This window comes from Myxocyprinus asiaticus, chromosome 11 (genome assembly GCF_019703515.2).
Source record: "Myxocyprinus asiaticus isolate MX2 ecotype Aquarium Trade chromosome 11, UBuf_Myxa_2, whole genome shotgun sequence".
Lineage (NCBI taxonomy): Eukaryota > Metazoa > Chordata > Actinopteri > Cypriniformes > Catostomidae > Myxocyprinus > Myxocyprinus asiaticus.
Window position 1 is genome coordinate 12,956,021 of NC_059354.1, and position 15,058 is coordinate 12,971,078.

Sequence of the window (15,058 nt, forward strand, 5' to 3'; positions counted from 1 at the left end):
TAAAAAATGGTTGATTCTGTTTATTTATTTTGTGCTTTGTTCTGTATTATGTATGGGAATCAATAAAAAAAGTGTTAATCACAAACATGGATCACCACCATGCAAAACAAAATTGCAACTTTCATTCTTCATAATACAGTGGTTGTAGTGATTTGATACTGTTTGGGTGGCCACATGAACAAAAATTGGGCAGTTATAAACACAACAAAATAGGGCTGAAATGATTAGTCGACGTTATCGACAACGTCGACAGTAAAAAATTGTCGTCAAAAATTTTGTTCTCATTTAATGTAACATGAGATCACATTAAACTCTAATGATGAGGCACGAGAGCAGCACTGCAGTTTGCGCCTGACTAAGGAGAGGAAGAATTACACAGCTCACAGTCCAGAAGCACTCTAAACTTTCCAAACAGCTTCAGGTGATGTAGACTGCAAAGTATGAGGGAATAATACTAAATAAGAAAATACAGAAGCACTCTCGTTGTGGAATAAGTGGAGCTCGAGCTGCCACTCCGCTGAAGCAAAACTTGCGTGTAGAGCTCTTCTTTAAAGTAAACACCCCAGCGTTACATCTTTAATGCAGTTATATTTAATGTGTTATAGCTTTATTAAAGTTCAAATAATAAGGAAGCTGGTCATGTAAATAACTACAAACTCTGACACTGGAGAGATTAAAATTGCACCCGACTGATGTACACTCTGTCGCGGGACGCTCATCCCTCGAGCACGCGCTTACTGCAGCCAGATTATAACGTGATGGCTCATGACTTACTGAATCATAATATATGCATCACTGTGTGTTTATTATCGGGAAGTCAAGTCATTTTTATTTGTATAGCGCCTTTCACAACATACATCGTTTCAAAGCAGCTTTACAGAAGATCAGGCATTAACAGAAGATAAAACTGTAATATCTATAATGTCTTAGAGTCATCGTTGTGTAATTTGATAAAATACGATTGTGAATTGTGTTTAAAAATAAGTAATTAAATAATAATTGTATTTATAACCCCAGTGAGCAAGCCGAAGGCGACTGTGGCAAGGAACACAAAACTCCATAAGATGTTGGTTAATGAAGAAAAATAACCTTGGGAGAAACCAGATTCACTGTGGGGCCAGTTCCCCTCTGGCTAACATCATGAATATAATGCCAATATTACTTATGTATAGTGCAAGTCATGGTTTAAAATTATTAAACTAAGCAAGTGTTAAGGGTCAGTGTTTAAACAAAGATTTTGTATGAAATGTAAAATTAATGACTAATGTCTTTGAAGTCCATCCTGGATTAACTGCAGAAGTTCACATAAATGCAATTGTCCTTGTTAGTTGGCTGAAGAAGGGTTTTGTTGGCAATTAATTTATAGTCTATGTATTCCATTTCAAGAGTGTAGTCCATCATTAGACCAAGGTGATGTAGGCAGAGATCAGTTAGGTGCATTGCAGTTCAACCTGGCTGGTAATTTCGGTGAGGTCTATCCTAAATCCAAAGTTCAGGCAATGGCATATGAAGTATCCCATGTCTTATGGTTGGAGTTGGCATCAGTTCATCCTCTGAAGTCCATCGTAATAGACTGAAGTGATGTTTGGCTGGCACCGGCTGCTATTAGTCATCATCACACAGCGACACATAGCAATGGAGTCCAACACGAAGCAGGGATGGAGCTGGATCCAGACGGTTCTGGTGACCTCAGGATAGGAGTCCCGAGGTTGAGACAGGGAAACAAATAAAATAATATTAGCATAGATGCCATTCAATGTATTGCAGAGTTATAGATCATGATCACTGTTTCTGGTTCCAGCAGACTTAACTAAAGCAGCCTAATTGTGAGTTGAAGGATAAATTAGGTGTATGCCTGGCTAAATAGACGAGTCTTTAGTCTAGACTTAAACTGAGTGAGTGTGTCTGCATCTCGAACAGTGTTAGGGAGACTATTCCATAGTTTAGGAGCCAAATATAAAAAGGATCTACCTCCTTTTGTGGATTTTGATATTCTAGGGACAATTAACAGGCCAGAATTTTGCGATCGCAATGAACAGGATGGAATATAGCATGGTAGAAGGTCACTTAAGTACTGCGGCGCTAGACCTTTCAAAGCTTTGTACGTAGTTAACAGAATTTTCAAATTAATAAGAAATTTAACAGGTAGCCAATGTAATGATGATAAAATGGGGCTAATATGATCATATTTCTTGGTTCTAGTCAGCACTCTGGCTGCTGCATTTTGAACCAATTGAAGTTTATTTATTGATCTTGATGGACATCCTCACAGTAATGCATTGCAATAATCTAGTCTTGAGGTCATGAATGCATGAATTAGTTTTTCGGCATCAGTAACAGAGAGCATGTGTCGTAATTTAGCAATATTTCTTAGGTGGAAGAATGCTGTTCTACAAACATTGGTAATTTGATTTTCAAAGGACAGATTGGTATCAAATATAACACCTAAGTTCTTCGCTGTTGAAGATGATGTAACAGTACATCCATCGAGAGTCAAATTATATTTTAGCGGCTTATTTTTAGATGTTTTTGGTCCAATAATTAGTACCTCTGTTTTGTCGGAATTGAGTAGAAGGAGATTTCTGACCATCCAATCTTTTATTTCATTGATACACTCTGCTAAGTTGGAGAAATGTGAAATCCCATCAGGTTTTAAAGAAATATAAAGTTAGGTATAATCGGCATAACATTGGAAACTTATTCCACGATTCCTGATAATGTCTCCCAGTGGAAGCATATACAAGGAGAAAAGCAGAGGCCCTAAAACTGATCCCTGTGGCACTCCATACTTTACTTTTGTTTGGTTTGACAATTCCTCATTTACATAGACAAAGTGGTAGCGGTCTGCTAAATAGGACCTAAACCATGCTAATGCAACTCCACAAATGCCAACATAATTCTCTAGCCTATTCAAGAGAATGTCGTGATCTATGGTGTCGAAGGCAGCACTAAGATCTAAAAGCACTAGAAGTGAAATGCAGCCACGATCAGATGATAGGAGCAAGTCATTTGTAACTCTGATAAGTGCAGTCTCTGTACCGTGATGAGGCCTAAATCCTGACTGTCATTGTTAATATATACTATTTCTCTGTAGAAATTAACATATTTGGGAGGATACTACCTTTTCTAGTATTTTGGACATAAACAGGAGATTTGAAATCGGTCTATAATTAGCCAGTTCTCCAGGATCAAGTTGTGGGTTCTTAATAAGCGGTTTGATAACTGCCATTTTAAAGTTTCTTGGGACATATCCTAAGGATAGCGAGGAGTTAATAATATTAAGAAGAGTTTGTGAGATTACGGGGAATACCTCTTTTAAGAGCTTGGTTGGTATTGGATCTAACAAACATGTTGTGGCTTGTGATGTTTCGATAAGTTTTGTTAGCTCTTTATGACCTATGACAGTGAATGATTGAAGTTGCACGTGAGGAAAATTATGAGACACTGTTTTCTGAGGTACTGTGACAGATGATTGCATAATTCCAATTTTATTTCTGATTATTTCAATTTTATCAGTAAAGAAATTCATGAAGTCATTACTCTTGTGCTGCGACTGAATATCTGGTTCAGATATTGAGGCTTTATTCCTAACTAATTTAGCCACTGTACTGAATAAACACCTAGGATTGTTGTGGTTATTTTCTATGAGTTTGCTAAAATATGCTGACCTGGCAGCTTTTAGTGCCTGTCTGTAGCTACAGACACTATCCTTCCATGCACCACAAAATACCTCTAATTTTGTATTATTCCACTTGTGCTCCATTTTCCGAGCTGCTCTCTTGAGAACATGAGTGTGATCATTGTACCATGGTGCAGGGCTTTTTTCTTTAATTTTCTTTCATCGAAGGGGAGCGACACTATCAAGAGTGCTAGAGATGACTGTATATTTTCTGTTATTCCATCAAGTTCTTGGCTTTGAGGTTTACTGAGTGTATGAGATAGATCTGGAAGATTATTAGTGAAGCTATCTTTAGTGGACGAAAGAATAGTTCTACCTGAACGATAGCATGGTGTAGATCGAGTAACATTAGCTGATCGCAATATACAAGAGACGAGGTAATGATCCGAGATGTTATCGCTCTGCGGCAGAATTTCTATATTATCAACATCAACTCCATATGACAGAATTAAATCTAGTGTATGATTATGGCGATGAGTTGGTGCTGTTACATTTTGTCTGACTCCAAGAGAGTTGAGAATATCAATAAATGCTAATCCCAATGTGTCATTTTCGTGATCTATGTGAATATTGAAGTCACCAACAATTAAAGCTCTATCTACAGTAACTACAAGATCTGATAGAAAATTTGCAAATTCACCAAGGAAATCAGAATACGGCCCGGGTGATCTATATACTGTAGCAAGACGACAGAGTTTTTTTTTATTTATATCTATATCTGACAGTGTCACATTATTAAGCATTATTAGTTCAAAAGACTTCAACTTATATCCTGTCCTCTGAGTAACACCAAAAACTTCACTGTAAATTGTAGCAACACCTCCTCCTCGACCCTTCAGACAAGGCACATGTTTACAACAATAACCTGGGGGAGTAGGTTCATTTAAACTAATATATTCATCCTGTTTAAGCCAGGTTTCAGTCAAACAGAGTGCATCCAATCTATGATCTTTAATAATTTCATTTACAATTAGTGCTTTGGTAGAAAGAGATCTAATGTTTAGTATCCCTATCTTTATATGGTGTTTATCTTTAATTTGTTTGTTTTGTTCAAGTTTGACCTTAATCAAATTTTTTTCTAAATGATTTAGTGAGAGTTTTGTGTTTGGTAGTTCGGGGAACAGACACAGTCTCTGTATGATATCTAGGTGATACAGTCTCTATGTGTTGTAGTTTATGTAACCTGTGTGACGTCTCAAGGCAGCTAGCAGACGATCAGATTAACCAGTTTGTCTGCTTCCTGACCTGGGCCCCAGTAAGTCAAATATTATCATTATTAAGACTATGAGCCAAATTACTAGAGAGGAGAGCGGCACCTTCCCTGGAGGGATGGAGTCCGTCTCTCTTTAGCAGGTCAGGTCTACCCCAAAAACTCTTCCAATTGTCTATAAATCCTATTCTATTCTCCAGACACCACTCAGACATGCAGCCATTCAGTGACACTAATCTACTATAAACCTTGTCACCACGACTTTAATTTTCTCTCACGTTTTCAGAGCAGATCATTCTCGAGCTTCAAACAGACATTCGATCTGACCTTCATGCTGAAAAGGCGCATCTCTCCCCCGCTCCTGGATTCAGTTTCCGCCGAACTCAATGTACCACACTGTGGCTGCTATAGTGCAATCATATTTTAGAGCTCCTTGTGTGCAAAATAGCGATTTCCGTTTGTATGCCTGCGTTACCCAGGCTAAGAACATCGCATGTATTGCATAGAACAGATGTTTAAAAAAAAAAAGGTCCCATCTCCTCGATGCGCATCGTCACATTTTTGAACCACAATATATCTTGCCACGATAAACCAGTACTCGCCAAGACATGATTGCGTGTGCATGTAAGACACACGAGAACCGACGCACGTGCGACACACCTGGAAGAGCAGCACTGTTAACTGAGTAGGAGGATCGTTGTACAGAAGCTTCGTTGGTTTTGATTTACCCTTTACATTTTTAATAGTTAATATCTTGTTGAATCATGCCTTTGTCTTAATCAAAATTGAATTCCCCTTTTGGCTAGACAGTTTTATCTAAGCATCAAAGTCATGGCTGCATATCTGCAAGGACGTAGATTTGGCTTGAACATGGGGGGGGGGGGGGGTTACAGTATGAAGAATTTACATGTTTACATTGATCATGGTATAAATATTGGTATAGATATGTTTGCATATCTGAAACAGAAAGTGACACAAAACCTTACATGAATAGGTTTCCACAACCCCATATGAGCTCACATTTAAATTTAATAATACATCTTAGTGGTTGCTCGTATAAATGTAATGCCCTGCTGTCAGAAAATGCTTCATTTTATTCAGAATTTCTGTTTCTATCCTGTGTCTATTGCTGTTGTATGGTTAACCTGTTGAACTTGTTTTCTGGTGCCCTTTAAAACAGTACTTCTCTCTTCAGTAGTTGAGCTGTTTATCTATTGTAAGCGAAAGTATTCTCATGACATCATGAGACAGCAAGGACTTTTCCTTCTGTCTCTCTCTGCAACAAATCCAGCACCACTGTTTTAGAGTGCATGATCCTCACAGGCGATCTGATGAAAAACAGTCATATCATATTTGTAAATACGCAGAACACTTTCTGAATCTAAAGGTTGTAGCTGATTGTGTTGGCTGACTTACAATGTAAGAGATTTATCCAGCATGTCCAATTATACAGACACTGTACTGTATTCAGTTATTTCAGGAAAAATTGACTCAAGTTCCCCAAAATTATATTTTTACATTTAAAGATTGAAGTAGGTTCCCAGTGGGATGCATAACTCACTACAGGCACTATTTCCCCCAATATGTCTAATTATAGATATACAATTATTGCACCTAAACATCCTCTAAAAATCACCACAATTATATTTTTACTTTCCAAAGGTTGTAGTAGGCGCTAAGTGGGTGGGATGCATGACTTATTACAGGTCATATTTGTGACAAATGTCTAATTGTATTTTCAGTTATTTTAGAAAAAAATCACTAAATTCACCAAAATTATAATTCACATTCTGAAGGCTGTAGGTGTCTAAAGTAACCCTAACTCTAACTATTTTTACTTGTATAAACTGAATAAATATAGAAATATTTACTTATATAAACTTGTAAAACATTTGTAATCATATAAATTATAGTAACAAATTGTGTTTTGGCTTGGCTTGAACTGTGTATATGTATAACCTTGTTATGTGTGTGTGCGTCTGTGTAAAGAGATATTAAGTTAGTGTCAGTGAATAGTGTAAATAGGTAAATAGTGTGAATGAAAGTTATGAATCGAAATATATTCTTTTTTGTTTTCTTTTTCTTTGTTTTCTTTTTCTTTTTTTATCCAATGGCCTAACCAACTTAAACGGATAGTTTACCCAAAAATGAAAATTCTCTCATCATTTACTCACCTTCATGCCATCCCAGATGTGTGTGACTTTCTTTCTTCTGCTGAACACAAATGAAGATTTTTAGAAGAATATTTCAGCTCTATAGGTCCATACAATTTAAGTAAATGGGTGCCAACATTTTGAAGCTCCAAAATCCACATTAGGGCAACATATAAGTACTCTCAACATAAGACGACTCTGGTGGTGATATGATAGGTGTGGGTGAGAAACAGATCAATATTTAAGTCTTTTTAAAGTATAAATTCTACTCCCTGCTCAATCTCCACTTACAGTCATGTGGATTTTGAAGCTTCAAACTTTTGACACCCATTCACTTGCATTGTATGGACCTACAGAGCTGAAATATTCCTCTAAAAATCTTCATTTGTGTTCAGCAGAAGAAAGAACGTCATACACATCTGGGATGCCAGGATGGTGAGTAAATAATGAGATTTTTGCATTAATATCCAATGTGCCAACCAAACCCACTTTTGGTAAATGATGTTACCCATCACCATTAACTAAAATTCATACATTTTAAAAATCATTCTCTGTATTGTTTCAATAACATTTTTAGCAGAGGGGGTTATTTTTTGATTTGACAGATAAAATTAAAAGTTGTCTTCACCTTAACAGATTTTAACATTCAAATGCCCTGACAGAATCAGTCCGTGTAGGTAAAGAAGGTGAACATTTAGATGATATATTTTTGTGGAATCAAATACAAAGTATTATGGTATTCATCACAGTATCATGTGTACTGTCTCAGCAGGTTGCCACACAATATATTAATGAAAATGTAAAAATTATGTTCTCAAAGTCACTGGAATTGAATGCCTTGTTGTTTTTGCAACAAAAAAAAAACAAACAAACAAAAAAACAAACAAAAAATATATATATATATATATATATATATATATATATATATATATATATATATATATATATATATTTTTTTTTTTTTTTTCACGAACCCCCCTATTAAATAACACAACTATATACTGTACTTTATTAGAAAAAAATAGTTTTGTATTAAATCATGTGTTTTTACTCTTCTCTGCAAATAAATATCATCCAAACACTCCATTTGTTTACACACACACACACACACACACACATACATATATATATATATATATATATATATATATATATATATATATATATATACTTAATTCATGTTCAATGTTTACAATTATACAAATTGTAGAATGGTTTATTGATGAAAAAACACTTTGGTTTCGCCCCTGCTGTTTCCGCACCTCAACACAAGGTGGCAGCAGTCTTGCCGTCCGTGTTCAGAGTATCCGCTACTGAAGAAAAATCGCCCACCGTCTTTCTTTATTCAAGATGGCAGAATATTTGGCGTCGATTTTTGGAACAGAAAAAGACAAGTAAGTGTTAGCTTATTCTTGAAATATTGCATGCTTTGATTATTTGCCAAAAAGTGCCAGCATTTTTGCTTACCGCCAGTTATGGTCACAAGATAATATATTTGGCTTTTTAACCAGTGCCTCGCGTGGTCATCCGCTGACATTGTGTTTGCTACCACGCGCCCAATAATAATAATAATACATATTTGTTTTACACGATAGATTTGTTTAATATGCATATTAATTAGGCAATAAGTATTTATATAATTTTATATTAAGCTTTAGTTATTGTATTGTTAATCACATGATTTCGTTCAACGCGTTGCTTGTTGGTCTTTTTTATTTATAAGTTCGTCTAAAAACGAGAACATCATGTCCACATATATATTCCCTTATCGTTTAATTCAGTTAATAGTTTGCCTTTAGGTCGCAGCTGTAGTGTATTATAATACCGTGTGGAGGAACAGTGATTACCTTGTGTGTGTGTGTGTGTGTGAGAGAGAGAGAGAGAGAACGAGAACAAATCCAAACATTTTTCTCTTGTTTTGAACAGGGTTAATTGCTCTTTTTACTTTAAAATTGGAGCATGTCGCCATGGAGACCGATGCTCCAGACTCCACAACAAACCCACTTTCAGCCAGGTACAGCTTCATTTACACAAGGGGTTTCAACCAATACAGACCCAGGGATCCCCCCACCTAGACTACTCAGCCAGTCAAACAACGCCCAAAAAAGGCTATTTTTAACACTTTATAGTCACTTACTTTAAGAACATAATCAAACAGTGTTAGTTCACATTAGTTAGTAAGTTAAGAAAACTCTGTGTTTTGTATGTCTTCTCAAAGGACCCCCTGGAGTACCTTCAGGGACCCCCAGTTGAAAACCCTGGATGTACATGAATTTTCATTGAATGAAGTTCTGCTTAGTGTATGTTTCCTCCCAGAGTAAATTTGTATTGGCCATGTTGAACAAATTGAAAATTTTTGACATTTGATATGTGTTTCAGACCATTGCTCTCTTGAACATTTACCGGAACCCACAAAACACAGCGCAGTCTGCTGATGGCATAAGTAAGTTTTCACTCTTCTACACGGGTTACTTGAGTGACATTATTTTGTTACTGCAATTGATTTCCATATCACCTGCATATCCGTGTCCTCTCTTTTATCAGATGCTGTTAGTGACGTTGAGATGCAGGAACACTACGATGAGTTCTTTGAGGTAGGTGTCCTGTCTTTGCCTGTTTACATACACACCAATACGCTGATCTCTTCCAAAAATTAGCTTATTTAAAAAAAATCTAATAAAGCAAGAAAACCATGTTTACATGAGATTTGAAATATTCCATTTATTCTCTGATTTTGACGTCAAACCTCGAAGAGGTATGTGTGCAACACATGCGCACATTGGATAAGCTGATAAGTACGCCGTAAAGGTGTTTACATGCAACACCAAATCTGTGTTATGGGCCAAAGTGTACCCATGTCAATCGGTTTATTCTTACACCATTTACAACCGTACATCGATAAAGGAACACTGTTTAATGTGTTTACATGACTATACACATTGTCTGCAATGTGAAAATGAAAATTCTCATTTACTCACTTCATCCCAGATGTGTCTGACTTTCTTTCTTCTGCTGAACACAAATGAAGATTTTTAGAAGAATATTTCAGCTCTGTAGGTCCATACAATGCAAGTGAATGGGTGCCAAAATCATATAACGCAGCATAAAAATAATCCATAAGACTCCAGTGATTAAATCCATATCTTCAAGGACTTAAATATTGTTCAGTTTCTCACCCGCACCTATCATATCGCTTCTGAAGAAATGGATTAAAAGACTGGAGTCATATGGATTATTTTTATACTGCGTTATGATTTTTGGAGCGTCAAAATTTTGGAACCCATTCACTTGCATTATATGGACGTACAGAGCTGAGATGTTCTTCTAAAAATCTTCATTTGTGTTCAGCAGAAGAAAGAAAGTCATACACATCTGGGATGGCATGAAGGTGAATCATGAGAGAATTTTCATTTTTGGGTCAACTGTTCCTTTAAACATAATCAGTGTAAGAACATGCATGTAAACGCGCTCTTTAAGAGTTGTAGGAAAATGGTGAGAAAGAAAGCCATGCCCCACAGTCAGGGAAAACCTGTGAATTTTAAAATTGTGTTTTCGAGGCATGCAAAAGTTATGGAAATTCGAATGGGTTTTACGTTGGAAAATACCCATTTCCATTGTTAATACACTTTTTTTCATTAGCTTGATATTGCTCTGTGCAAAGCTTGTATATTTCAAGCTCAAGGCATCACAAGTGATGTCTGTAATCTTTGTTAGGCATGCACCGATCCGATACCTGGATCGCAATAGCTCTGTCAATCGCAAAAGGCTGTGTTTAATAAGTAAATAGTTTGCACACTGCTGACACACAAGCACGTGCAAGCTGCTAGCACTCGCAGCTATTTTTTGCCTTCGCGGTGCATAATATTTGAGTGCTACTCGCGAACAACAACTCAGATGTAGATGCTCGATAGTTTTAGCAAAATAAAAAATAAAAAATGGCTTCTTTTCTACTACTGACTTATACTGGAATTTCTGTTAATTTTGCTGCAACACTATCCAGTAGACTAGTTAACAAAGTTTTTCTTAATAAGCTATACATTTATATTGAAATAATGTGTAGATAGAGCAGTGGTTCTCAAAGTGTGGGGCAAACCTCATAGGGGTGGCCGCGGAGGTATTGCAAGGGGGGCGCGGAAGACTGACCCATCCTCAAATCTCGTTCACTTTTCACACATTCAACAAAAAATTGTGAAAATACACATAAGACCCGATGTGAGCAATTTCCTTTCCTCTTCCTTTTCTCCTGACTTGTTTAAACTTTCTCCTGGCACCGCAGCGCGTCCTGCGCGCGCAGGTCTTGACAGCCTAAAGTGTTGATGTCAGGTGCGCTCATGTAAACAATGTCTTGTTTTAACACTTTGAATCAACACTTACATTTCGGTCTGTTACTGACACAGCACTATCATATGGCTTCAGAAGAATTGAAATCTAAGGCACAAGTGTTACGGATGACTTTAATGGCGCTTTTATGTGTGCTTTCGGAGCTTGGACACAAACACAATCCTCTCATCCCTGAATCTTGTGTTTCACGGATGAAAAAAGTAATACTGATTTTGAACGACGAGGGTGAGTAAATGATGGCAGAAAGGTCCGTTTTTATTAAAGTATCATTAATCAGTTGTTAATTATTGTCCAGAGGTCCTGACCGCTACCAAAACAGCACGTAGATGGCGCTGTCACGTGATACTTATTACTTTTTTCAGCGCTGGCTAGGATGCGACAATCACAGTCATTATTACTGGATGAGGATTTAAAAAAAAACTTTTATAGAGACTGCTGAAGCTTATTTCCATTCATAGGTATGAATCCTTGCAATTATCAGTGTTTTATTAAAAAATAACTATTCTAGCGTAAAATTGTCTCCAATGAGATATAAAACTTTTTGGTAGTTAAATGCGGAAAAATGGAGGATTCGGTATTCTGAGCAGCCAAGCGCCCTCTGGAGTGAAGTGTATCTTTTCAGTTTTCATTGTATTTTTAAATAAAACTTTTTTTTTTTTTTTTTTTATGAAGATGAAAGAAATTTTTGTTTAATCTTTTAAAAGCATTTTGTTTTTCAGTAAAAACAAAATTAAGATTTTCTTGTTTCAAAGGTGGGGCATGACCCCAAAAAATTGAGAACCACTGAGTTAGAGGTTTGTGTTTCTTTACATATTACAGAGTACCCCCAATTAGTTCCATACAATAATGTAAAGATATTTTAAACTGATTATGCAAACAACAACAACACTGGTATCGGTATCGGCCGATACTGAGATTTCCGATATCGGATCGGAAGAGAAAAAGTGGTATCGGTGCATCCTTAATCTTTGTGAGCATATTGTACTTTTGAGTCGGTTCTTTTCAGTGAATTGGTTGAACTGGCACATGAATCATTTGGAGTGATTCATTAGTTTTTAAAAATCCCCTCCAGTCTCCAGTTATCACAAATGATTGGAAAGGTCATTGGAGTTCCTTGAACAATAAGTGTGGAAACCCTGATTCTCACCAAATGAATATTGTTTCAGAATGATGGGTGTATAAAGAGGAGGCCTCATGTTTGTTGCATCATTGGTATTTCTATGACAAAAATCACAACTTGCAGATTTTATTCTCAAATAACACATTTATTTAACTCTGTTCAGGAGGTCTTCACTGAAATGGAAGAAAAGTATGGAGAGGTGGAGGAGATGAATGTTTGTGATAATTTGGGAGATCACTTGGTGGGAAATGTCTATGTGAAGGTGAGATATTGTACTGTCAGTGCTGTCCAGTTAAATTGTGTTGACTAAATAGTAATCACTAAATGGCTGTCTAGTGAACTAAACATGAGCACACTAATATCAGTGCAGTTAAAATTTAAAACCGATATTTCCGACCCCAAATTCTGATTGGATGCGTCTGGTTCATATTGTAAAATACTGATATTCTCTCCTTTGACAGCACATTCCATGTTAATGTGCCAAGTTGCTACATTGTTTGCCAACCATAAACAGCCTACAGTTAAGCTAATGAATCATATTACCTGGTGGTAATATGTTATTATTGTTTATTGTATAATGTTGCTATTTATTGAACATTGCTTCAGTAATCATATTTCTTAATCAAATTGCAGTTGCTGCTGTTTTATAAAAGCAATAAACCAATTGAGGCACTTGCGATAGTGATTTTACCATGGTTAATTGGGTTTTAACCTAGAGTCTAAGAACACCCTTTACCTGTGGTAAAATAGCTGTCACGCACAACCTCCCCTGACCTATTACTTTATTGTTAAATGGTGCTAAAAAAATAACCAAATTCTGTCGTGTTTTTGTGTGTAGTTCCGTCGTGAAGAAGATGCAGAGAAAGCGGTGATTAATTTGAATAACCGCTGGTTTAATGGCCAGCCCATCCATGCTGAGCTCTCGCCTGTCACTGACTTCAGAGAGGCCTGTTGTCGACAGTATGAAATGGGGTAAGTGACTAAATAACCAGCAGAGAGCGTTACACACATTCTCATGTGCATACAGGAACACAAAACAAAAACGCCCCCACACGCTGCGTAATCACAGATAAACTTGTTTACCACCCTCTCTCCATACCTGTTGCCTTTGCCACATGACATGTCACGTTGCACATGATTTGTTGGTTCAGGTGAAGGTGTGTATTGTGATAAAGTGTCACTCTTTTGTTCAATACAAGCATGTTATTGTGCTTTTCTGTGGCTGACTGCAGTTCTTGTCTTCCTGCAGAGAGTGCACTCGAGGTGGCTTCTGCAATTTCATGCACCTGAAGCCAATCTCAAGGGAGCTCAGAAGAGAACTGTATGGCCGCAGAAGAAAAAGGTCAGTACTTTTCACTTTGGGGATATTGGGCTACTGTAAGACCATCTGTTATAGCGTGGGGCTAGCAAAACCAAGATCATGGCTTCGATTCACAGGGAACACACAAACTGATAAATTGTATACCCTGAATGCACTAAGTTGCTTTGGAGAAAAGCGTCTGCCATATGCATAAATGTAAACTGACTTCTGCAAAAAAAAATTATGTATGGCGAGTTTTATATCTAAATGGGCATGTTTTTGTCTCCCTATTAAAATGTATTCTCTCTTACACAGGCATCGCTCCCGCTCACGTTCACGTGAGCGACGTTCTCGTTCTAGGGACCGCAATAGAGGTGGTGGAAAGGACCGAGAGAGACGAAGGTCGAGAGATAGAGAACGCTCTGGACGATTTTAACCCTTTTTTTTTCTTGTTTCCGAAGCCAACTTTCATTCCCCGAGCCCTATCCAACTCAGTCCTGATTAAATTGATGTGATGAATTTATTTCCCCCAATGATTTCTTTGCCCACTTCTTTTTATGCAAAAATTGTTTGCTTTTCAATAAAGATACCTTAGTGGTTTTACTTCGTTTCATGAGTAATTTATATAATCCTCTGATCAAATCAGCAGTCTTAATGAAGTGATCTGTCAGTGTGTCTTATTTTTCTGAGTTTGAATTTTACCTTCTAACAATTAAGGCAGTGCTTGTACCCTTTCAGGTTTTATGAAAATGATCAAACTGTTCTCAAAGTTGCAGTTATTCTTTTTACTAAGGATTAGTAGGTGGAAGTGACTAATAATACATCTCTGAAATGCTCCTTTAATGGCAGCAAAGGGCAATGGCCATCTACCAAACAGTGTCAGGTCACACAGCTAAAGGAGTGGGTAGGTTAGGAGTTCAAACTGTAAATATCAAAGTGCATGTAACAAAACTATGCCTCACTGAGTGACCCAACAACACAAACGAGTTATAGCGAAATGGTAACACTTAGTTCTACATTTCAAGAGATAAGCAATGTTATGAACACATCAAAGTTCATTTAAGGACAACGTTACGTGATTTGCTTCTGAGTTAAGTTTTTTTTTTTACAGTTTTACACAGTTCTACATTTCAATAGATTAAAAACATGTTAAACTAGAGATTAGAATTTAGACCTCAATTAGAACTTAAAGGAATATTCTGGGTTAAACACAAGTTAAGCTCAAGCATTTGTGGCAGAATGTTGATTATGACAA

The 15,058-nt window shown here is 36.8% G+C and overlaps 1 protein-coding gene across 1 annotated transcript; it reads left to right on the forward strand.

Moving 5' to 3' along the window:
• The first annotated feature begins 8,338 nt into the window (after positions 1–8,338).
• LOC127448200 (splicing factor U2AF 35 kDa subunit) lies at positions 8,339–14,406 on the forward strand. The gene is made up of 8 exons (XM_051710559.1): positions 8,339–8,436; positions 8,969–9,056; positions 9,422–9,485; positions 9,587–9,636; positions 12,667–12,765; positions 13,342–13,475; positions 13,753–13,845; positions 14,119–14,406. The coding sequence occupies exons 1-8, from the start codon at positions 8,393–8,395 to the stop codon at positions 14,237–14,239; spliced, it is 693 nt and encodes a 230-aa protein (XP_051566519.1). The 5' UTR covers positions 8,339–8,392; the 3' UTR covers positions 14,240–14,406.
• The last annotated feature ends 652 nt before the right edge of the window (positions 14,407–15,058 follow it).